The 24,489-nt window shown below is 38.1% G+C and overlaps 1 protein-coding gene across 3 annotated transcripts in view; it reads right to left on the minus strand.

The window, feature by feature from the left end:
- Positions 1 to 23,828, minus strand: part of LOC136848992 (coiled-coil domain-containing protein 22 homolog) — a 63,163-nt gene extending 39,335 nt beyond the window's left edge. For 2 of the 3 annotated variants that reach the window (XR_010856189.1, XM_067121810.1), the window contains exons 1-6: positions 20,540 to 20,730; positions 18,001 to 18,172; positions 14,142 to 14,274; positions 9,252 to 9,449; positions 6,868 to 7,007; positions 1,776 to 1,913 (exon numbers count right to left, since the gene is read on the minus strand). Coding sequence is in view for 1 of the 3 variants with exons in the window: in XM_067121810.1 (XP_066977911.1) it covers positions 1,776 to 1,913; positions 6,868 to 7,007; positions 9,252 to 9,449; positions 14,142 to 14,274; positions 18,001 to 18,172; positions 20,540 to 20,589 (831 nt within the window). In the remaining 2 variants the exon portion in view is untranslated. Of the gene's footprint in view, positions 1 to 1,775; positions 1,914 to 6,867; positions 7,008 to 9,251; positions 9,450 to 14,141; positions 14,275 to 18,000; positions 18,173 to 20,539; positions 20,731 to 23,671 lie in introns of those variants that run through there. The other variant, XR_010856190.1, reaches the window with a different exon arrangement.
- Between the last annotated feature and the right edge of the window lie 661 nt (positions 23,829 to 24,489).

A 24,489-nucleotide genomic window follows, 5' to 3' on the forward strand; every position in this document is an offset into this window, starting at 1 on the left:
CTTGTTTATCATAAAAGCCAGAATCCCCGCTGATAGAGACATGTTGAGCCATCCTGTATGCTGAGTACAGGAACATTACCTAACAAACGGACTGCGTGAGGTAATTGAGAATCTAGGGCTGAATCTCAAGCACACTTAAATAATACCTTCATCAGAATCTTTTTCAAATCTAAGAGGACATTCACTAAAACTTTTTAAAATCCAAAAGTGGAAATAACAGACAGGTGCTCTTCTACTGGACTCATTTCTAAAGTTTATGGGACTTAGTCAAAATGTGAATAAGGTTTAAAAAATATTAGGGTTCAGAAGGCTAGATAGAATTTGAAATGAAACCATAAGGAAATTATGGAGGTACCACAGGGTACCATATGTAGAAGAGATAATGACGAAAGGGAGACAGAGATGGATTGGACATGTCCTTCACATGACCCAGGGAGAACAGTATGTAACAGATGCAACCAAGCCCCCGTGGATACCAGAAGAGTTGTCAGACCCACACCTATTTGGATGAGAACTATGAGAATGGAGACTCGTGGTGAGTAGAGGTTAGTCACACAAAAGCACAGGTAGACATTTCTTCCTTCTTTCTTTCATTCTTTAAACCTTCGGCTAAAAGACCTTATGGACAGAGTTAACAGATAATGAACCCAAGAGGTCTTCAAAGGGAAATCACCTTCAGGGAGAGAGGCTATAGGAAGAGGTGATAAATAAATATGGGGAATAGAAAATATGACTGATACACTTGAATTCTGGAGACATCAGCAGAAGCAGGGATGAATTTTCTCCATGCTTAAACATTTGGAGGTCAGAAGATTTGACAACCGCACTAGGTAAACTATTCCACATTTCAGTTGCAGCCAAAACCCAAAATAAAGCTCACTCTACATCTATGCCACAAGTCAACAATAAGAGTTGGCAATATAAACTTGACTGATAACATAGCTCTACCCAAGAGTTTGAGATAAGAGTCAGCACCTGAAGACCACACTGAAGAAAAATATTCCAAACAAGGAAAAAAAAAGTTAAAACTTAGGTATAATAGCTTCATCACATTATTCGAAAACATTTCTGAAAGACATCAACTTTTTGAGAAACTGAGAAATCAACAATCTGTATACAGGCAGTCCCCAGTTTATCGGCAATCTGGTTTTATGGCACTTGTCTAGTGACGAAAATCGGCAATTTTTGGCGCCGAAAATCACCCATTTCTCCTTATCGGCACCAATAATTGTGTATTGGTGCTGATACATACCTAACACAGGAGCTGATAACCGAAAATTGGCGCATTTCGGCGCCAATAAGCCCTGAAAATCGCCAATTTTCGGTTATCATCACACCGTCAGAACAGAACCCCCTCCAATAACTGGGGACTGCCCGTATACTTCTTAAAAGTCAATTTTTCTCAAAAGTTATATCTAAAATCTTTTGAGCAGCAATGACATTTAAAACAGTACCATTAAAGGTAAATCAGGAAGCGTTCTGGACCGGCTCCGAGTTTTAAAAGAGTTAAACGTCATGATCCAAAGCCTATTTCACTCATGAATATGTGCTAGGTCTCAATTCAAGGATTCTGCAACCACAGACCTAAAGCATAGAGAAGGAACAACAACAGAATTTCAAAGGCTTTCTTCATCATAAATTTAAAAATTAGCTATTTACCTATGCAGTTCATTGATAGTGCTAAATAATTAACACAGCAGTATTCATTCCAATACAAAACTTAATAAAAAAAATTTAAATTCTGGTATATACATTTGGGCAATAAATGGAATTACCTGAGTATTCATTAAAACTTTGTAACATCCAAAGGAGGAAGTAAGTAACCGATGATCTTCTATGTGGGTAACAGGTTTGGACTCATCAGTTGCATTTCTAGGGCTTATGGGGTTAAGTTTCATTCCTTCTTTGCTTTCCTGAAATGAAGATGTTGATAAAATAACCGAAATATACATTATGATTAGCTGTTAATAAAATCATTGAAATACACATTATGATTACCTGTGATAAAATAATTGAAATACACCATAACAACTTACTGATGTGAAAAAGAAAGGCATCTAAAAATTACAAACTAGAGACATACACACAAATCTGACTAGAATTTAGTCAAATTTTAGCAATAAAGAAGCACAAACCAACAAGATAAAACTGCAAAGTTTAATAAATTTCAAGTACAACTAATGAACCTAGGGTTAGGACTTGAAAGAGATTTAATGGAGTACAGTACACTTGCATCCTATGAGCCTTTCCACAACTTACGATATATTTGGCTTAAAATTATTAATAAAAGTTAAACATTGAACATCATGGATAAACCTAGCCCTTATCAGTCCTCCACTTTATCAGAAAGGCACTTAGAATCATAAATTCAATTTTGCTAAATGTAACTGTGAATTATTATTATTATTCAAGTAGTTTAACCAAACCACTGAGCTCATTTTCAGATCTCACAGGGCTGGCCGGAAGGATTAGAATAAAATACAAGGTCTGGGCCTGAGGCCAAGCTCTGCAACCAAATAGTTCATTCAGTGTGATGACGAATGAGTGAAAAACTAAAAACTGCACAAAGGCAAATACTTCCACACTGGAACACATGCACACAATAAATACATTTACTCACACATCCATACATACATAAAAAAATAAAATCGGAGTAAGTTAAGTAATATCTTAAAATTTTGTTTTTAAAATTCATTAAATGACCCAAGGATTTTTGTATATTCATCTTTTACTTATATTTATATTTTATCAACTAAATTACATCTCTTCATGAACATCAAAATCAGAACGACTGAAAATGCAGAAGATTCGGACATAATTTCCTTCGTTGATTTATTTCCAAAAGTTGACAGTCACTGTTGGTCATACTTTGGACACTCACACAACACGTCTGACCATTATCATCACCTTGCTGTCTGAGCACTCGGGGGCAGGGCTGCATGAGCTGCTCATTGTCTGTGTCTCAGACGAGTATGGCTATTCGGAGATGAGTCACAATTACTTATGCATGTCTCTCTTTCTGATATGATGAACTCCCATTAAGTGTCTGTGTGTCAGACGAGTATGGCCTATTCAGAGATGATTCGCAATTACTTGCACATGTCTCTCTTTCTGATATGATGAACTCCATTTTCTAACACAGGATTTTATCTGATTCAATTTATTATTTTTGGGTTCTGCATTCCACGTAACTGTGAAATATAAAGAGCAACTACATCAGAAGTATTTAAGTCCTACCTTGAAAAACTTTAAAGGATGTTTATACTAACAAAGCATATCAAAAGTTCCAGAATTTAGCATTAACATTTATTTCTTTTCCAAAAAAAACAGTACCATTTAAAGATGGAAATATACTCTCTCTTTCTCTCTCTCTCTCTCTCACATCACAACCTTTTGTCTAATAAATGAAAGAAGAACAGTATTAGTCCTGAGTGTCTCTAGTGGATCCACAGGACATTCAGAATTAAACAATCTGATTTTATATAGACAACATGGATTCTGTAATGGAAAATATGCTGAAACAACCTTTTAGACTTCTTCAATGACATATTTACTACAAATGACAAAACTTTGGATCTATAATTGGATTTAGAAAACATCTGAAATGCTGCCGCATAAATGATTCATGGCAAAAAGGAGTCTTGGTATCTCAGGTGAAATAGGAGACTGGATAGAAGGTTGGCTAAATAAGCATTCATGGGACATCCTCTCGTGGCAAAAAGCCACAAGTGGTGTGCCTAAGGGCTCAGTGCTTGTTCCTTTGCTTTTCATCAGTTACATAAATGTTGTGGACTTCCGGATGACTAGCAGAGCAAGTTTGCTGATGACACACAAATGGATATATCAGTGCTAATAACAATACAGAAAAGTCATGTTATCATGGCACTTATGAGGAACTGCACTTACTATGAAAAATAAATTACTTTTGAAGAGTGCCCTAGAAATATAATCACTTCTATACAGCCATTTCTTATATATAACATTCACTATATACTACTGAATTTTACACAACACTGGGAACAAACAAAGTAAGCTATCATTGCCAAACAAAAGATAAACTAAACACCAGTCATAATCCATTAATACACTCTCAAATATCAAAATAAGAGCTAGTTTATGCATACATTACTCTCTTCCCCTACCATTCCTACACACTGTTCCCACCCCATTACAATGTTCTTGTATATTCATTAGGCTAATGAACATATTTCTTAGAAATATACATTGCACTGATTTATATAAAAACACTAACACCAAAGAAACAATAAGTCAAACCACAACCCCATCCAAATCTGCTCATACACTACTGTATGAAAAACAAAATAAGATGCGAGTCAAAAGTTACACCTAGAATAGATGAAACTTCAGACTTATTCAGCAGAGTCACATCAACTTGGTGGGGAGGATGGGGTGGACAGTCTGTACAAGATCTGCAAATCAACAGCGTTTTTGTTTTACTGGAGTTCAGCCTCATACCCTACTGACTACACCATTCACTAATCCACTCCATGTCCCAACTAAGACTTAGGGCAGCTTCATTTCTCATAAGTGGAGACTTTACGACATCCACAAGAGTAACATCATCAGCATACTGAACGAGCTTGTTTTCCAAGCCAACAACCGCATCACTTGTATACACTACAAATAACAGTGGACCAAGAACACTGCCCTGCGGAATTCCAGACTCAATAGGTCTTGGTTCACTACAGATTCCATCAACAGCAACTCGTTGCTGCCTACCTGTAAGGAAATCTTGAAGTAAACCTAAAACATATCCACCCACTCCAAGATTCTGAAGTTTATAGTAAGTGCCTTGTGATTTACTAAATCAAAAGCAGCACTAAAATCTATTTGAATTATTCTACATTCAACCCTTATCAAGGTTCTCTTACAAATGGCATCCTTTAGATTCCACATACTTATACAGTGGCTTAAAAATAAGTTTTTCTGCAACTTTGATGAGCACAGGGAGAATAAAAATTGGCTTGTAGTTACTGCAGTCAGCAGGTATGCCATTCTTTGGAACGAGCACTGTATTGCTAAGCTTACGCTCATCCACGAAGGTACTGCGTTGGCATAAAAATCTATAGAATCTGCTAGTATTGGAAGACAACACAATAGAAACTTTTTAAAAAAACATGAAGAATAATTTCCTTTGCCCTCAGAATCCCCTCTAGAAACCTGGCCAAGACTAGCCATTTGTCTAGGTATAGGAGAATTCAGATCCCTAACAGATGACACCATACCCCTAACTGAAACAGAACTCATGTAAAAACCTGCTGACCTGTACTTAGTCTAAAGCAAAGAGTCTTGAACCAAAAAACTTTATCCTTGAAAACAAATCAGAGAAACTTTCAAGACAGAAGGTGAATGGTGATATGAAAGTAGGCATCTTGCATATCTATGGAGATAATCCAGTCATTCTGCTTTATTCCTGCCTTGTTAGGAGCATGCTGATCCCCTGTTGCTGAACCAGGAACTTTTCCAGATGATGTAGGTATGAACAGAAAGGATAAAGTGGGTATGAACATAAAGCTAACAGAAGAGCAGAGTGAAGTGGAGGTGACATGAAGAGAATCATGGAACCCTCCCTCAGTACCTTCACCAACCATGGATCTGACCCTAGATCCTGCCAGACATGCCAGATGTTGGTCAGACAGCCCCCAAATGGGACCTGAGGACTATTCAACTCAATCCTTGCCACCTTGTCAAAGTTTACCCTTTCTTTTGAAGGACTGTGCTAAAGAAAGGGCAACTGGAAACCAGAGGAAGAAGGCTTAGAATGATTGTCAGCCTTAAATTTAGCTGGAGGGGCAGAGACTGGAGGTGGAACCAGACATTTCAGAGCACCCCTATAAGCTTGAGCAAAGTATTCTCTATTCTTGGCAGTTTGTACATCCTCAAGAATGGCTTGAAACATCTCAAAACACAGAGGATGTTTGAAAATCTGACGTGTCAAAAAGGAGTAAAGTTGCCCATAACGCTTAAGAACTGCACTGGTAAATGCATGAGCTGCTTCACCTCAGGCATCAGTAAAATCTGAAGCACCGATAAAATCTGAAGCTTCACCAAGCTTACAAACTCCTTCTGGGGAAAGGAATTCTTTTAATTCACTTAAGGACTTTGCTGCAGGGATAAACAGGGATAAACAAGGTGACTGCATCAAAAAGGTGAATAGCTGACCCAGATGTGGGTAGGGTCAGCCAGTCAGCAACTCAGCAGACAAGGGGAGGTGCAATGAAGCAACACATGGCTCAACAATCATAAGCTTGCATACCTCTCCTCTAGCCAGAAAAGTAATAAGGCTATTAAGCCTACCAGCAATACCTACCTGTAGTCCAACTGGTGCCTGTACATTACACTCATTTACCAATCTTCTTCTACCAGACTGACACAAGACGGGTGAACATAGGATATTTGGCACATGAATACAGGGCATATATAATTAAGATATGTGTATCAAAAAATAGATGCATGTTATTAAAATATTGTATTTTGGTTCACTGTCTACAATATCTGCTGGCTTTTTTTCGTTACAGGGTTTGTTTCTCCCTCCCTGGAAATTCTACAAATCACAGTTACTGCCTGCACTCTTGATTTTTCAACAGGTTTTACCATGCACACTTTTATGTATGTATATATATATATATATATATATATATGTATATATATATATATATATATATATATATATATATATATATATATATATATATATATATATATATATATATATATATATATATATATATATATATATATATATATATATATATATATATATATATATATATATAAAGTGCTTTTTCTATCATATTACTATAGTTCCCTAACTTCTATAATTTAAAAATATTTTTTGTTTCTTACCTTTTCAATTTCAGAGGAAGGTAAAATTCTGTCCCATTCCAACTGTGCAGCATGATGATTGATCAATGTTGGTATGACATACCTGTCACCTAGTATCTTCGTTATTCTTCTGGCATATTTCTCATAGTATATTTTCTTGGCTGAAAATAACAAATCAAGAATTCAAACAAAAGGTAATACATGACATGAATCACAAATCCTAATTAATAATCTACACAGACTTTTTATTAGACCATGCCTAAAATTCACTTCCTTAATTCTTTGTTCAATGATTTTTCTATTGTGTATATAAACATAGATCTTGTGCATAATTATTCAACTTACAAAAATTGTAGTCATATCACATTTTTTATGATTTCCCACTGAAGGCGGGTGGATTAAGTTTCTTTTTTATACCATGTGAAATGTAAATTATAGTTTTGTAAACCAATTTATATTAATTTTTCCATTAACCAGGGAGTATGTTTCCACTAAATTTAATAAATGAAATCCTAACAAGCATCTTGATTCCACAATTGCAGCTGCCCACCAAATGAACTATCTCAGTCTGTGCTATAGTGTCAATAAAAAACCTTGCCCATTTCACTTGATGAAAGTTCACCAATATTCTGCAGGGAGCAGCAATAGTGGCAGTTGCTGCCTCTGAATGTAACTGCCCTCACTAAGGGTAAGCATGATCATCTCCACATGTCAAGCCTCAGGATGTCCCACCTGGTCTGGAACCTGTGCAGACAGGGTTGTTTCAGCAACCTCTCATATGTGGGCAACAATTTTGGGAAGTCTGCCTACCAACCCTGCAAGCCTGAAAACCACTTCTGATGTAGCCAAAGGAGGCACTACAAGGATCATGCAGGTAATGTTTGATTTTCTGAATTTCCCCAGAACCAGGAGGATCAGACTGAATGGGGGAAATGCATCGACTTCAAGGGCAACCCTCCCTAGAAGCACTGCAGTTTCAGATCCAGCAACATTGCAAATGGATCTACCATTTGGGAGCCCCATAGGTATCACAATAATGTACCTTGCAGACACTTGCACTAAAATACCAGTCCACCAGGAAGATCCAGTGTTTCCTGCTCGGGGAGTCGACACTAACATTTCCAGACCCTAAGCTAAAACTAAGAAAGAGAGTAATGTGGCAACTCTCTGCCCAAATGAAGACCTCCAACAAGTGAGTACAGTACCTCTTTGCTTCTTCACATAGACCAGGGCAGTCATGCTGACAGTCATCATTCCAATGTTCTACCCTTCTTATGAGATCACAGAGAAATAGCCCACAGCTCTAGAAAGTTGAGGTGGCTGATGCTCCTTTGCTGTGCACAGGTCTGAAGGTCTGAAGTGTTGGCTTACCACCCTTTGTTTGAGGTGTCTATAAACAAAAGAACTTCTGGGTCTACAAGAATAAGGGGAACCTCTATCCCACTTCTTCTTTACCTCTCTCCATCAGCAGATCATCCCATCCAGGGTCCAGTAAGCTGCCTCTAGAGAAATTGAGTCCTGACTCTGCTGAAGGGAACCAGCTTTTCCGTAAATACCAGATGTCCTATAGAAAACTGACAATTTTTTTCCATTGAGTTGCACCCTTTAAGAATAGTTGGAGCACACTTCAGCTGGTGAATCCTGGACTCTCCAAGCCTAATCTTCTCCTCCAGGGTGTTAAGGGCTATAACCAGACACCTTACTTGTACGAGGTCTGTTCAAAAAATACACGGACTGTTTGAATTGCACGGCTCCAGTTGGTTCCAGGGAATCTGCTTGGTGTCGCTAGGTTCGCACAGATCAGCTGATTACGACGCCATTTCCCAATTGCAGATGTCTTCATTTGTGTATTAGCTACACGGTTTTTAGTGAAGTGCGATTTTTTCGTTTGGCGGATTTCAGAATGAATGACGTGAAGGAGCAATGACTTGCTGCGAAATTTTGTGTTAAACTTGGAAAATCTGCAACTGAAACTTTTGCTATGCTTAACACAGCTTACGGTGATGTTCCTATGAAGCGTAAAGCATCTTTCAAGTGGCATGAGCATTTTAAGGATGGTCGACAGTCCATTGAAGATGATGAGCATCCTGGACGTCCTTCCACGTCAACCGACGACCCACACGTTGACAAAATCAAAACCCTGGTGTGGGCAAATCAACGTGTGACTGTCAGGGAGCTTGCTGAAGAGTGTGGGGTATCAGTTGGATCTTGTTACAAGATTTTGACAAAAAGATTGAAGGTGCACCGCGTTGCTGCAAAACTTGTGCCACGCCTGATGAAGGACAAACAAAAAGGCTGCTGCACGAGTTAGAACTACAACTATGTAATTACTTGTTAAGTTACTTATATGAAATTTAAGGTTTTACAAATTACAACAAATGATCATTCATGATACATTCTCTTACCTTGTGATAATTTTGAAGATTCCACAGGTGTATATTGCTTTGAAACAAATGGATGATTATGTTGAGTGCCATAGCTTGTCAAAGACGCTTGAGAGGCATAAGCTCGCACAACGGCACGACAGTGAGGTGGAATCCAAGGCTGAGAAAGAACCTTCCTTAACTTTAGTTTCACTTCTTGATGTATCAGTGAAGCCTTATCTGAAAAAAATTTTAAAAACCTTTAGTTCTATGTATTGAAAGCATAAGGTTTACCTAATATAAACCAGTGTATAAGGTTTACTTAATATAAACCAGGTCTCTTAGTATTCATACCCAACTTGATGAAATGAATCGTGCAGAAATTGAAATATAAGGAAAAACATTGAAAAGTGTTACTAATCACATAATGACTATTTTTTAGGAATTTAGGAATTTCTCAAATGCAAGTATATGCACAGTTTTAGAAGAGTAAACTGAATTACTAAATCAATTACTATGATTTAAATCAATTACTATGCTTACTAAGCAGACATGCTCTGATAAACATAAAAAATACTTTTTGTAAGGATAAAAAGACTTGATAATGAGGGGACAGAACAATACGTTCAGTCAGTACTTGAACTTCTACAAATAGACAAATGATTAAATACCACTTCCTAACCCCTACTCACCTTAAATATAGCAAATATTTAAAGTAATTTGTATTTTTCCTGACATACAAACCTGAAGGTCTTTACTTAGGGATTGAGCTTGAGGATGCAAGCTGGAACAGCTGTTTAACTTTCCGACAAGGTCATTAACTACCGATGGTAGGGGGGAAACCCTGCCCACTCATTGGTCTGCATTCCACTTTACCTTTCAACCCAGGTATCAGAATGAGGGGTGGCTGAGGTGGGAAATTTGCTATTTGTTCCTACACAAACACAAACCTTTAGTCTTTACACAGGAGACTTACCCACTGGAGGGACGAGTCTGAGTAAATCTCTGAACGGATTGGTTAATTCTATTCACCTGGGAATACCTTCCTGGTCTGGAAGAGATGAGAAAGGAATCCTGTACCTCTAGCTTGTTAGACATATGGGATGTTCAACAGCTAGACTTCTGGGCTTAAAGTAATTAGTTGCATCACTGCTTTGAAAAAAGGCCTGGAAGAACCCAAGAGTATTGGAGACAATAAAACTTGCTGATAAGACTAATGGGTTTGTTTTATTGTCTATCCCTCTCTCCCCTTGTTTAGAGAGAGGGGGGACATGCATCCAAACCATCCATACAAGATGAAGGACAGGATGCCCTTGTCATGAAGTCACCCGCCAATTCGACCATCTAGCACATGACAGCTTGCTACCTGTCTCTCTGTCCTAAGAGGGAGACAGGTAAAAGAGAGAAGAGAGAGACCAGTCACTCACACACCTTTTCTCCCGTTACCAAATACCTTGGAGGAGATGTACGTGTCCCCTAAGGAAGCTGGATGAGAGACACAACTTGCTCTAGATAGCCACCACAAGATCCTAAGAAAGTGTGTTCAAAGACTTATGGGCAAGTCCCAAAGATAATACGAGGTAAATGTGGTCTGGCAAGACCACATACCTACCCGTATTACCTGCTGAACTGACAGGTTCTTCCAGAATGCAAGAGATGGGGCACTGCTCCTAACTTCATGATCTCTCACGCAGACTGAACTCCCACCTACCTTATCAGACAAACAACAATCCCACTGCTGACTCACAAAACTCGAAAGAGGATGCGCTCTTGGATGCCTCTTCCTAGGCCAAGTCAGTACTAACAAAGAGGCGTCGACACTCACACCCGAGATGCCAAATTCTCTTAAGGTACTACCACAGCACTCTAACCAGACAAAGTAGCATCTCGTTCTGATCATGCCTACAAAGTCCTTTGGGAGGGAATAAAAAAGGACTCAAATACGCCACCGGAGACCTACGGATTCTGAGTTTCGGTTACAAATTCTGGGAACAACTCAAGCATAACAGATCCTCTTCCCCTCAGGTGCTTAGCATCAAAGGCCATGAAGCTTGCCTATTCTCTTTGCCAAAGCTAGGATAAGCAAAAATACAGCCTTACGAGTAAGAACTCTGATGACCCTCTCAACAGCATATAAGCTACGCTCCTTAAGATGAGCAATGCAACCCACTTGGAGGCCTGAGTTCCCAGGTGGACAAGAATGTTTGAAACTCCTCAGAAGTATGAAGATCCCTCAAGGGGACAAGAGATCTATTTCCTTCAGCTGAAGGACTTGGCCAAGGGCAGCTCTATTACCCTTAATGGCGATAGAGAAGCTTCCCATGGCAATGAAGAGCAAGAAAGTCCACTACCTGCTGAATAAAAGTTCTGAATGGAGAGATACCCTGTCGACTACACCAACTACAGAAGACAGTTCATTCCCCCCGGTACACCACCGCTGAATACTCTGCAAGCATCCAGACATCTTGTTATGTGCTAAGAAACAACCCTCTCCCTGGCAGGAGATGCTGAATAGTCAGAAGGCTGTGCCATGGGGGACTCTCTTTCATAAAACAGAGCTAGCAGGTCCGGGAACCATTCAGTGTGTATGCACTGGGAGCCACCAGGGTCAAACCGAAATTTGGGATGATCACAGCCTGTTGATCACCTAATGAATCAGACAAAAATGGAGAGGAAGGCATAAGCCTCTAAAATGTTCCCTAGGTGCTGGAAAACCATCCTCCAACACAACCCACAGTCCAGCACAAATGAGCCTTACTCCAGTAACCTCTGTCATATTGGTTATGGAGAGATCATGGCTGCGACTCCCCATAATTCAGTGAGTCTTTCCGCAATGTCTTAGTGTAGGGACTCCATCCCTATCACCAGGCTATGGCAACTGAGCTTGTCTGCCACCCAATTCCAAGGTCTTAGAATGTACCTGACTGACAGCTCCATCAAGTGTGTTACTGCCCACTTGTGTACCTGCAACATCAACCTGTGTGGCTAGAAGGACACCAGTCCCCCTGCTTCTTGATGTATGCCACTACCATAGTGTTGTTGCTCGTCAACACCACAAAATGCCCCACCACTCAGCCCCAGGATAGTATTTGACTGTTCGGTCAGACGGGGGAAAAGTGGTTTAAGCTTGAATTATTTTTTGTGGACGGGACCACAAATAACAGCTGACTTGATCAAAGTTCTGCTGCAGTTTAAAACAAAATTGTTTGCCTGTATTAGTGACATAGAGAAGGCATTTTTAATGGTACAACTCATGGAAAAAGATGGAATCTATACTAGGTTTTTATGGTTGGAAGATCCAACAGACCCTAACAGTAAATTGTTGGTCTATAGGTTTCGAGTTGTTTTATTTGGAGCTACATAGTCTCCTTTCCTGCTGAATGCAACAATTAATAGTTTTATCACAAAAAGTGCATTTATTCATGAAAATTATCTGAAAATACACTAATTAGGGAATATTTCTCAGTGAAAAATACCACGAATGGGTGAATTTTCCACGAATAATGGGTAGATATGTTCCACAGAGAAACACGCGAATGCATGAGTCTGCGAATCGTGAGAACGCGAATACGGGGGGTTTACTGTACATATATACTGTATATATATACTGTACATACATATATATATGTGTGTACAGTATTTATGTGTATGTATATATATATACATATATATATATAAAAACAAACAGCAATCACACAAAAACATATCAATAAAAAACACAACAAAACAAAACAAAAAGCAAACAGCAGTCAGGCAGAGAAGCCCAGAGACATCTTTAAACGATGGCGGCCGAAATCAAAGTGGAGTGCAGACTGACGAGTGGGCAGGGCTTCTCCCCTACTGTCACTGGTTAACGACCTTGTCTGAAAGTTAAATGGACGTTCCAGCTCATGTCCACAAGCTAAATCCCTTTATAGAGACTGAAGGCTTGTATTTGTGTAGGAACAAATACTAAATGACCAAGGGCTTCATGAGATGAATAAATTAAAAAGAATGAGTACTGTACTGATATTCATTTCATATGAGTGGTATAGTTCTACAGGTACATTTGACCTATTTTAAACTTTTACACTGACATGAAGTAAGCAGACATTAATACACCTGCTTACAAAATTGCAATTTAGGCTACATGTAATTGACACATGAACTGAACTTTTGCAATGTAAATTTAATTACATTATACAGTATATGATAAAGTTAGTATACAGTACCTCAATGGATTGTGACTTATATAACTGTGTTAATCAATACATATACTGTAGTACATTACATATTTCCCAAGGGTTTCAACCACTAATAAACAATGGCCTAAGCTCTAGTAGCTTATGAAATGCTTGGAAGGTGTACAGATTTCAGAAATTTTTGTATACCACTCATAACAAATAACAATATTGCTGTAATATATCTTTTATATGTTCTGCACACACACACACACACACACAGATTCAAATGAAGAGTTTATTAGATTTTTATTGTGGAGATATCAAATGCAGTAAAAAATGGTAGCTACTTGTTCAGTATAAAATCAGCATGTATGAATATATGTACAGTACATGTATGTGTGCATGTGTATACATACACATATGCATTATGCTAAAGTAAACAACACAATGCACTTGCTATTTCCTGTTTGATAATAGAAGTCAATAAAATACGAATTTGGGAAATGATACAGACATAATACACCTATCAAACTTGTTTTGTTTGGATATGTATAATATTAATTTCAGTTAAATACCTCTACTTACAACATAATCCTCGTAAATAAAAAAGGCAAGTACAGAACTTACATTCAAGATGGACTGGATTTTCCTGGGTATTTCCAGAGGATAATTAAAGGAGCCAGGTTTGTAAAGCATTTTTTGGGAACTGCTCCAAACTCAATTATGTTAAAAAACAATGAAGTTTATTCACTAAAAGCAATAAACTTACTGATGGGCTCATCAGATACTGCTGTAGTGTCTTTTGGTAACTTCTCAATAAGGAACATCAAAATCCTCCTCAGTTCAGCTTCATTTGGGTAGAGTAATGACTGATAACCAACATCACCTGGATATCCTGTATCCTAAAATGAGACACATTTAACAATGTTAGCTTTAAATAAGTACATGGTCACTCTTTCAACACTTCATTGCTATACTATATTCTAGAACTCTTCTAAATATGTCTACAATATAATTATGACGATCTTTATTCCATCAAAAACCTGAAACGGAATTTTTACAAAGTTTAGCTCCTTTAAAGCTCTACGAAAACTAAAAGCTTACACCACTGGTCAACCTTGGTCTGACAATTTATGTAGAATATGATATCAAGATGATCAGGACCAAAATCAACATTATCACTACCACTGAGCTCTAGGACCATCCTGAAAGCCTACATGATGCTAAAAGTCTTATGATGTTCTTTCAATATCAGTCTCTTTATATCAAAACTTTTCATCAAAGGACAAATCTGATAGGTGGGTAGTGAAGATCCAGATGGGAGTCTCCTTTTACTTTCTAAGATATTAGTAGTATTTTCTCCTAATCTCAGTACATTTGATAATTTTTCTATTTTTTAAATACTATTTTTCTTGATAAACAGAAATTGTTTAATACTATGCAGGTTCCTAGGGGATATAGAAGAAGCAATTATGGATCAATCTCCATTCTCCTAGTGTCCTCTCAGATTGCTGAAAAATTATGGGCATGGTAGTACCTTGAATCTGGAAACATACTTCTTGAGAGCTCTTTTAAATCTAATCTTAGTTATGCCTAAGACAACAGATGAATCCAAAATGGTTCAAAATGACTTCAGCACTGCCTCCAACTTGATTACCCATAAGACTCTTAAATTTAATTGACAACTTGATCTGATACATTAATATAAATGCTTGATTTAGTATTTAATTTTTAAATACTTACCTCTCCACTATATGGCTTTTACTTCCATGCCAGTGGGAGCTTTGACAGATTGCAAAAACACAGAACACTGTTTTCTACGAATATCCATTTCTATCCATCTACTTCCCTCATCCCCTACCCCGGGGACCGATAGGTACAGACACTCATTGCTGGTCAGTCTACTTCTGTCAATTTTGAATGTTGGAAGGTAGGGAGGGCAAATTGTATAATGGAGAGTATTTAAAAAATAAATACTAAATTAAGTACTGTTTTTTCAATGAACCTTCCTTACCTCTCCATTATATAGCTGATGCCCACATTTTGAAAAAGGAAGTGGACAAAGTGGAAATCAGGAAACTTTTAAAGGCTGCTTCATAACAAAATATATACAAAACAAGTGTTTGTTTACCCAGTGAATTCAATCCATCAGCTTTTACTGTCACTCGGGTATGAGAACCTCATCATGAAGATACCTGATTGATTGACTGATTTATGGCTACTGAAACTGGCATCACAACATCTAGGTTATTGACACCGTAATAATCCTTCTCCCCAGTGATCATTTTCCCTTTTGTTTGTTACATATAAGGATCTGGCTGTTGCAACAAGGTAAGGAATGCACAGGTAAGCTCCCAAACATCCTTTAAGACCCCTCTAAAAATGCTTATAACTGCCTATTTTGCTAGTTCAAAAACCAAAAACCCCTCTAAAAGTGCTTATACCTGAGTTTTTTAATATTTTTGTAACAAAATGCATTTAGTCACAAAATTTATATGAAAATACAGTAATCAGTGAATATTTCTCTGTGAAAAATACTGCGAATAGGCAAATTTTCCAAGAATAATGTGTACGTACGTTCCACAGAACAATTCGTAAATAGGTGAAGCCGCAAATCCGGAACCGCCAATAGGCAGGGGTTCACTGTAAAAGTAAACCCCACATGGTAAAACCAATTACATTGAGATCTGGACTTTTTGAGGACCATTCGTTAGATTCAATGGAGTCAGGAGTATTGGCTCTGAGCCAGGCAACAGTGTGTAAAATACGTGACGTAAATATGTCAAATTTTAAATCAATTTGTATTTTCCATAACTAACAAACCTGAGGTCTTTATGTAAAGGGATTTCTCTAATGCCTAGCTGGAGTCTGGTTATTAATAGCACTAGGTTTTAGTGGCAATGGGAGATAGCCAATGGGGAAGGAGGTGGGCGGAGCACCCCGCAATGTATGCTGTGATGTATCAGTTCTCTCCTAACTGCCTTCCAAGCAAGAAGGCGTGGCCTTTCTTGCCAAGAAACCCATTGTTTTAGCTCTTCCTGCCCCATTTATGCCTCAGCATTCTGGTTTTTCTTTCTCTTTTATGTTTGCATTTTTCTGTGTGATACTGTGCAATCTGCGTGTTCTTGCATTCTAAGAAAATGCATACCCATGAATCATCTAAGCAATCAGGCCTCAGAGAAGATGCCCGGGCATTGGTAATAACCTATGCTCTCATTATTTGGCCCCCTTGAATACAGACCCACATACCACTTGTAGCAGATGCAGATCTAATGATTGTAATGTAAGTAATCCCTGTTCCGACTGTCATGATTGGTCTCCTGAGCAATGGAAGAATTTTAGTAAGAAGTGGAGATATAACAGAAAATCGGCTGCTGCGTCTTCCAAAAATGGTGAAGCAAAGACTGCACAAGACTACTGATGTTAATCGGGAGCTGGCACAAAACGAACTGAAGCTCTCTGCCGAGTTGTACCTATCAGTCCCGAAAGTGGGCAGGACCCTGTCACCTACACAAGCGATGGTAGCGCCACAGCGAAAATTTGAATCTTGTTAAGAGTGCCGTGCAGAAAGCCAGTAGCTATGTAATTGCTCGGTAAGTCATTTATAAAAAATTACTAACTATTTTGCATTACTCTGGCATAACCAACTGTCCCTCTACCACAAAAGGAAAAAAAGGATTAGGCGGTAAATATGAAGATAACCATAGTCTTATGGCTCTGACAGTCCTGACAGATGGTTTAAAGGGAATGAAGCCAACTAACTATTCCAAATTTTTTTTGGCATAGCCAGTTGTTCCTCCTTCACAAGAGGTAGGAAGGTTAAAGTAGCAGCAACACACATGCAACAAGATAGGAAGAACAGCAGCAAAATCTGGAACAGTATTAGTTGCAGAAATGACAAGAACAGTAACAGCAGAAGAGACTCACAGCAGGAATATAAACACATAAGTTATAGATGAGCAAGAATAACACAAGGAATCAAAATAAATGAATGGACTTACAGATAATTTCTCTCATGTCCTGCTGCAAAGGAAACCTAACAGATTCTATCCTCTAGCTTGATGACTTGTGAAAGTTATGTGGTAATAAGAACAAGCAAGATCCACAGATTAAGTAAAAGCCTTAGTGACAAAAACACTAATCAAATCCCTATGTCACTGAGGTATTACATTCCATCAAGGTGGCTCATTTCCCCGGGTCAGTCCTCTAGGCTTAAACCCTCTGACAAAAAATGCAACCACTGTTGCTTTAAAAAGATTTCACATACACTTCTCTTAATAGCTACAGAATAAGATTCTCAGTGAGAAAATGAGGAAGGAGGGCACATAAATCAACTCCCAATGTCATCCATGTGCAATAATTCCATACTTTCTTTCAAAGTCTCACCTTTTGAATAACTGTGAATATCAATGCAACCACAATATACAAAGATAAATTAAAATACTGTACAGTAAGTGTCACAACAATATGGGACTGAACAATGATAAAAATATAAAAGGCATACAAGAATAATAGGTAGTAGAAGTACTGCCTCCTAGACCTACTTCATTTAACATCCACAGTTCAGAAATTTCTACCAATACAGATTCTCAAGATTATACTGCTAGGTCAATACATTATATTCATACCTTAACTGCTTGTGCAATAGTTGCTGCAACCCTAAAACGCTGAGCCATGTTCTGTGGTAAGGAGCCTGGGATTTCATTGTCCCCATTTATAGTTTTAAGGCACTTTGTTACAGAGGCTATTACATCATGAATTCCAAAATCTTTCACACTTTTGACCTCCTCGTTCAGATCACTGCAAAACAGAAAGACCAGCATACTATTAGTTAACATGAAGTAGCTACTGCACACAGGTAATGAAGTAAAATATATGTACAGATAGAATAAGGAATTCAAGACAATACTGTATTTAAAAACATGAAGGCAGTGACTAAAATCAAATTCATGGGTAAATTAACTATACTGTAATAACTTTTCATCATTTAAATTTGTACAAGAAGTACTTTTGTCCAAATATTTAAACAATCTTGACATAAATATAATTGTAAAAAGCTGTTGTGCAGACTTCAGCCTACATTTAACATATCTTAATCTACCCATAAAGTAGGGTAATGATGAAAATAAACCAATGCCTAACAGGCCAAAATGACAAATTTTCTAAAGTAATTTGTATTTTTCCCAACATACAAATCTGAGGTCTTTACATATGAGATTAACTTTCAATAAGATGGAAGTCCAGCCGTTAAACTTTTGCAAGATTGGTTATGGTAACAGTTACTGATGGTAAGGGTGGAAGCATGAGGGGTGGTAAGAGATGGGCTCTTAATATAAAGACCCCAGGTTTGTATGTTACGAAAAATACAAATTACTTTAAAAAATCCATCATTTGTTCCTAAACGAATACTGTAGTGATATTTCAATAATTTAAATAAATTAAGAATAATGTCACTTCTCTGAAACTGTTGGCGTGTATGTCAACCCATTAGGTATCCAAAGTGATTAAATGATTACTTAAACAGGAAGTAATACAATATCTGGAGGTTTAGTGATCCTGAAAATGATGATTTCTGTAAATGGTAGTTATGTCTTAAATAAGCAAGTGATTTTCTGTGTGACATATGGTTTTCACATAGGTTTTGATGTGCTTTTGGTAAATTTGACATTCATTTCCATCAGAAATGACTAGTTAACTCATTACAATCCCCTCTCGTGTGTAACAATGGCAGAACACAGTGGAAAACCAGCATTTCAAGTCTTCATGTAAGGTTAGGTTGAGGAGAGGGCTTCCTATTCCCATTAGAAATTTTGACAGAGAATATATTCTACCCAGATTTTGTTTCTACAATTTACTGCCACCATGTTATGGTACAAGGGTGACCCCCTCACCACGTAGGTCAAGCAGGTTGGATTTTCACAAGTTTAATCTTCCCATACGCAAAACCCCCCTTTCCACATCCCCATCCCACCATTAATAATAGACATATGAGGTTTTAAGAGTTAGCCAAGCACTTGAAAAGCAAATTTATGGCAAAGAGCAAAAATCCAATAAAAATATGGGTACTATTTCACTTTAAAATATTACTTGAGGTAATTCTGAGCCGGCTGTCCGTGGTGAGCTAGACTGTGGCAATTGGCGTTTTTCTATGTTATTTTACTTGCTTTACAAGAATTTAAAGTAATATTTTGTCGGCCGGTTGTAACTCAACTGTAATTGACCCTTGAAGACTGCACGACTTGAATTACCTAACGCAGGGTAGGTCTAAGCCGGTATTCCGCGGCAAGCCCCCCCGCCTCTCCATAGCTAATACGGCAAAATTGTAACCAGTAAACACCTCTAGGGTGCGTTATGTTGGTATTTTTAGGGGTGTTTACTGGTTACAATTTTGCCGTATTAGCTATGGAGGGTGGGGGCTTGCCGCTGAATGCCGGGCTTTGACCTACCCCCGTTAGGCAATTCAAGTCGCAGAGTCTTCAAAGGTCAATGACAGTTTAGTTACAGCCGGCCGACAAAATATTACTTTAAATTCTTGTAAAGCAAGTAAAATAACATAGGAAAATGTCAATTGCCATAGTCTAGCTCACAGCGGACAGCCGGCTTAGAATTACCTTACTTGATACTGTCTCCTTAACGTAATTAATACTAAACTTGCGCTCGAATCTACAGCAAATATGCTGTTACCAAGCTATTTAGTGTCTTTTATGCTTTACCATTAATTACAATGGGGCTGGTACTAAACACAGCACTCATAGGAGTGGTGTTGGTATTAGGATACAAAACTTTAAAGTGAAAGACATGAACGTCAGAAACAAACCGCACGTTCAAATATAAAAAAATTATATTTACAAGGCCTAAGAGTTATATTATTTTAAAGTAATTCTATCAAAATTACTGAATTTAACATTTGCCAAACTGCTAATATACCTGGGTCAATTCCCCGAGTAATCAAGACTGCATTTTTACACTAGGCTACTCATCAGAAGGCCTACCGACCATATTCGAGTTAGGATGTTCGGCAAATCCTTCCAATGTCCTTTAAATCCTAAAGTCTAAGTTCTTGGAGCCTAAATGCAACAGCCCAGGCTAAATCAGTTTAACCCTAAACCATTCTAACATGAAATGTTTGTCTATTTAATCAACTGTAAATAACAACATGATACATACCATCCTAACTGATTAAGAGTCAAAATTAATATCTTGTCGACTTCTTCCATCACTAGATTGGTTTATTTGCTACTATTTGTTAGTCTTGCCGGGCCAGAATTTTTTTTTTTCAAATAAACGGACGACAGAAACGTCAAGTTGACAGGTCACAATCAGCTGTTCGCTGCACTCCTCCTCCAACACCACCCCCCGTGTTCGTTTTCATGGCGGTAGAGCAATTTGGAAATAATTCTCCATTTTACCAAAATATAATAACTTCCTGTAGAATCTGCTTTCTTGTCTAGTCATTGATTATTGTTTAAATTCTTTTTAAGTTAATCGTAAAAGGGATAACCATGGAAATCAGTTACGAGATTGAGTTGCTCCCTCTAGGACAATCGGACACGTCTTGCTTTTATTCTGAACGATCACGCCACAAACACAGTTGCGTGCACATACATCACATAAGAACCTCTCATGAAACGAACGCAAGTGATTGCTTTTTATCAACAATTTTTTTTTTCACATATCCCTTCTTTTAGCTGACATTGATTTCGACTATTATCAAGTGTTTATTTCTCTTTTAATATTTTGATCTTATCGCCACCTTTAATCGTTACTTTATCCTTAGTACTTCAATATTTTGAATATTTTGTTTTTATTTGACCATATACTGAAAGTTAAACTTTTAAAAATATATCTTCGTAAATAAAAAAATAAATATTGTACCCTCTGGATCTCATGAACTTGTCCATGCCCTAACTGAAAATTACTATTTTACTTAATTTATTGCTGTAATTGACAAAGACCTACCGTAGTAAAATGCCGTTAATTTTAATACCACTTGTAGTGCCAAGTCTCTGAGGTCTAAGCAACCAACGTTTCCAGGCTAAACATGGGTTGTCGGTAGTGGGGAAAGGTAGTATCTCTGAAACAGCTAAAACTTTATAAAGCAAAACTTATTCAGATCATCAATAAACGCTGTAAATGTGCTTTTTAATTACAGTGAGGATATGGAGAGGGTGGGGAGTAATAGCCTACAGTCCGACTTCTTAAAACCAGCGGCCTTAGGACCAGGCCACTGCCGAACCACAGAAATCACCCCCAAAAAACCTTTGTAAACAGTCTTGCCAGCTCATTCCACAATTATAATGCTGTGCTATAAAAACTCAAAAGTAGGACAAAGCTTATGAATAATTATTAACATTCGTTAGGTTTAGTTCATGAAAATTCTGGTTTGTTCCATAATCACCACCCAGGAAATGCTTAAACCCTCGCTACATCGGAGGTCAAACCATTCTATAAGTGCAATGTCGAATTCTGATCTCGTGGCACCTTTCAATGTTTTCCGGCTCTTCAAACTTTTCTGGGTTTTTTTTAACAAAAACTTAAAAATCTGCTGCTTTTTGTTTTTTTTTAAACTTCACGTTTGTGCATGAGAGAGAGAGAGAGAGAGAGAGAGAGAGAGAGAGAGAGAGAGAGAGAAACTACTGGGCTCGGTTAGGTTGTTGCACTGCCAGATATCCATTTGCAAAAGTCAAATAATACAGTTGTATTATGAATAGTGATAATTTTAATAAACTGTAATTATACTTTAATACAATTAATTCATCAAATTGCTTTAGTAAAAATAAACAAATCCTGATTTAGCAAGTCATAATACCTATGGGCTACTGTCCATTCAGTCTTGTTGAACAAAGAGTACCTGATCATTATTATGTTGCGATATGGTTTAACAGCGTCACTGTCATCTTAGATATCTTACATTCGAGCTGACGTTCCGTTGAAAGCTAAAGATGTTTGTGAGGGGGGAGCAGTTTTCAGGCCTCTTTTGCCTTTGATTCTTTGTTCATTGCTAAAAGTTAAGCAGAACAAAGAATCTCTCACACATAAGAAAATGTAACTTGTTCAAAGGTTTTTATGTTTCAGGTAACCAGTGGCCAATGATATATTTGTATATATATATATATATATATATATATATATATATATATATATATATATATATATATATATATAAAATATACAAGTCTGGTATAATATATTGTAAAGCTTCAAGTCTGGTAGACAAAAAAAGCTCTGACTTAGCTGCCAGCTTTAGCAGACAATCACGCAGCTATCCCCAAGACCATGGATTTACTCTTCATTTTCTCCTATCAGCAATGCCCAGCCAAATGAGATCAATTTCTGCGAATAAATCAAGTCTTATTCCAAGTTCCTGTGTGACTCTTTCCTTTACACTGGCGACATGGTTTTTGTCCTAGCTGTTAAGAGACTCAGTAAGACCATGCCCTACCACTAAAAAGAACCACTGTTGGACTAAAAACCACACTTAAGTTCTGCTTCACTATCCCCCTGAAAGCTCAAGGTCATCCTCTGCCAGACAGGTAGACCCAGTATGTCATTCGTGCAAAACTCAATCAACAGACAATACAGCCATGCCTTCCACTACAAACAGCAACCAGCACACTCAATACAGCGCTCAAGTTCTGGCTCTGCTCTCCTCCCCGAGCCCAAGTTCATCCTTCATTAGTCCAGATTGTCCCAGTATCGCATTCTTATATATCTCACTGGTAATTGACAGATCCAATGTAACTACGCTCCACTGCTAATGAAACCAGTAATTAACTAAATACTGTGCCTCAGCTTTGGCTTTTTCCTCAAGGGCCTAAAGGCAAGCTGAATGTGAATGCCATCAACCACTTTCTTGCGCCATTCTCAACAGCAAAACCACCTGTCTAGTTCTGAAAGGCAAATATACAGTTCCAGAAGCCTGTCAGAGTCATCCTTTCCCAACTCTGTGATAACAGACTGGTAGTCCGTCCCAGCAATTGTGTCATTTCACAGCTACCATCAAATTCCTGGATGATCAAGTCTTGGCAAATAGCGTCCACCCCTTACCCTCCAAGGTATCAGCCATCAGAAAATACCCAATTCCAGCTACCACAGAGGGTCTCTAGGAATTCACAGGAATGGTAAACTTCCACAGCCAGTTCCTGTCGAACATTTCACAAATCATGGCCTCCTCTACAATGCCCTCAGCAGAAGCACCAACCCCAATGAGGCACCGTTAAAGCCTTTGAGGATTCCTGGCAACCACCACCACTCTGGCCTTCCCTATCCCACAGAGCAAAGTCACACTGAGTCACTTACCACAGATGCCAGTAACATCGCTGCAGGTGCCATAATAGAACAAACACTCAACGGAAGCCCCCTTCACTCAGCTTCTTCAGTAGGAAACTAAACCCAGTCAAGAGAAGATATGGTACTTTCGACAAGGAACTTCTCGTTGCATATACCTAAGCAACCGACACTTCAGGCACCTACCCGATAGCACACGTTTTACCATCCTAATGGACCACTAACCTTTTATTCACATTCTTACCAAGTACCTACTAAGGGATTCAGAGCCGATGAAACATGGTTTTTCGGCAACAACTTTTTATCAAAGCATCGGATAAAGCTGAAAGTTGGCAGGTGTATATTTTACAACCCTACCTAATTTTTGCAAGTATCATTTAGTACCTAAGGTCGATAGCTTTGATATTTATAGAGTAAAATGAAGTCACCGATGCCGTAACCGAGAAAATCACAGACAAGGATCCTAAAACAATTCGTGACGTAAACGTATGACGTCATGAGGCTACGCCCATCCACCAGGTAGGCGGTGAATGGATATGCTTTCACGGTTTAGGCGTCGACAAATTCGATAGTGGCCAGCAGGATATGGAATTGTCCCCGTGGCTGCAAGACTGCATTTGTCCTGCGGCTTGCCATTTTGTATACAAGCGAGAAAACCCGTGTGAATAGGTAATTATTTCTATAGTGGGTAATGGTCACTTGGCCACCCAGAAGTAAATCGATGAGGGAATCTTCTACATTTTCAATCTTTCCAATTTTAATATTCATGAAAAACTGTAATTTAAATGATACAATATAAAAATAAATAAGCAAATAATGAAAATACAATA

This window comes from Macrobrachium rosenbergii, chromosome 20, assembly GCF_040412425.1.
Source record: "Macrobrachium rosenbergii isolate ZJJX-2024 chromosome 20, ASM4041242v1, whole genome shotgun sequence".
NCBI lineage: Eukaryota > Metazoa > Arthropoda > Malacostraca > Decapoda > Palaemonidae > Macrobrachium > Macrobrachium rosenbergii.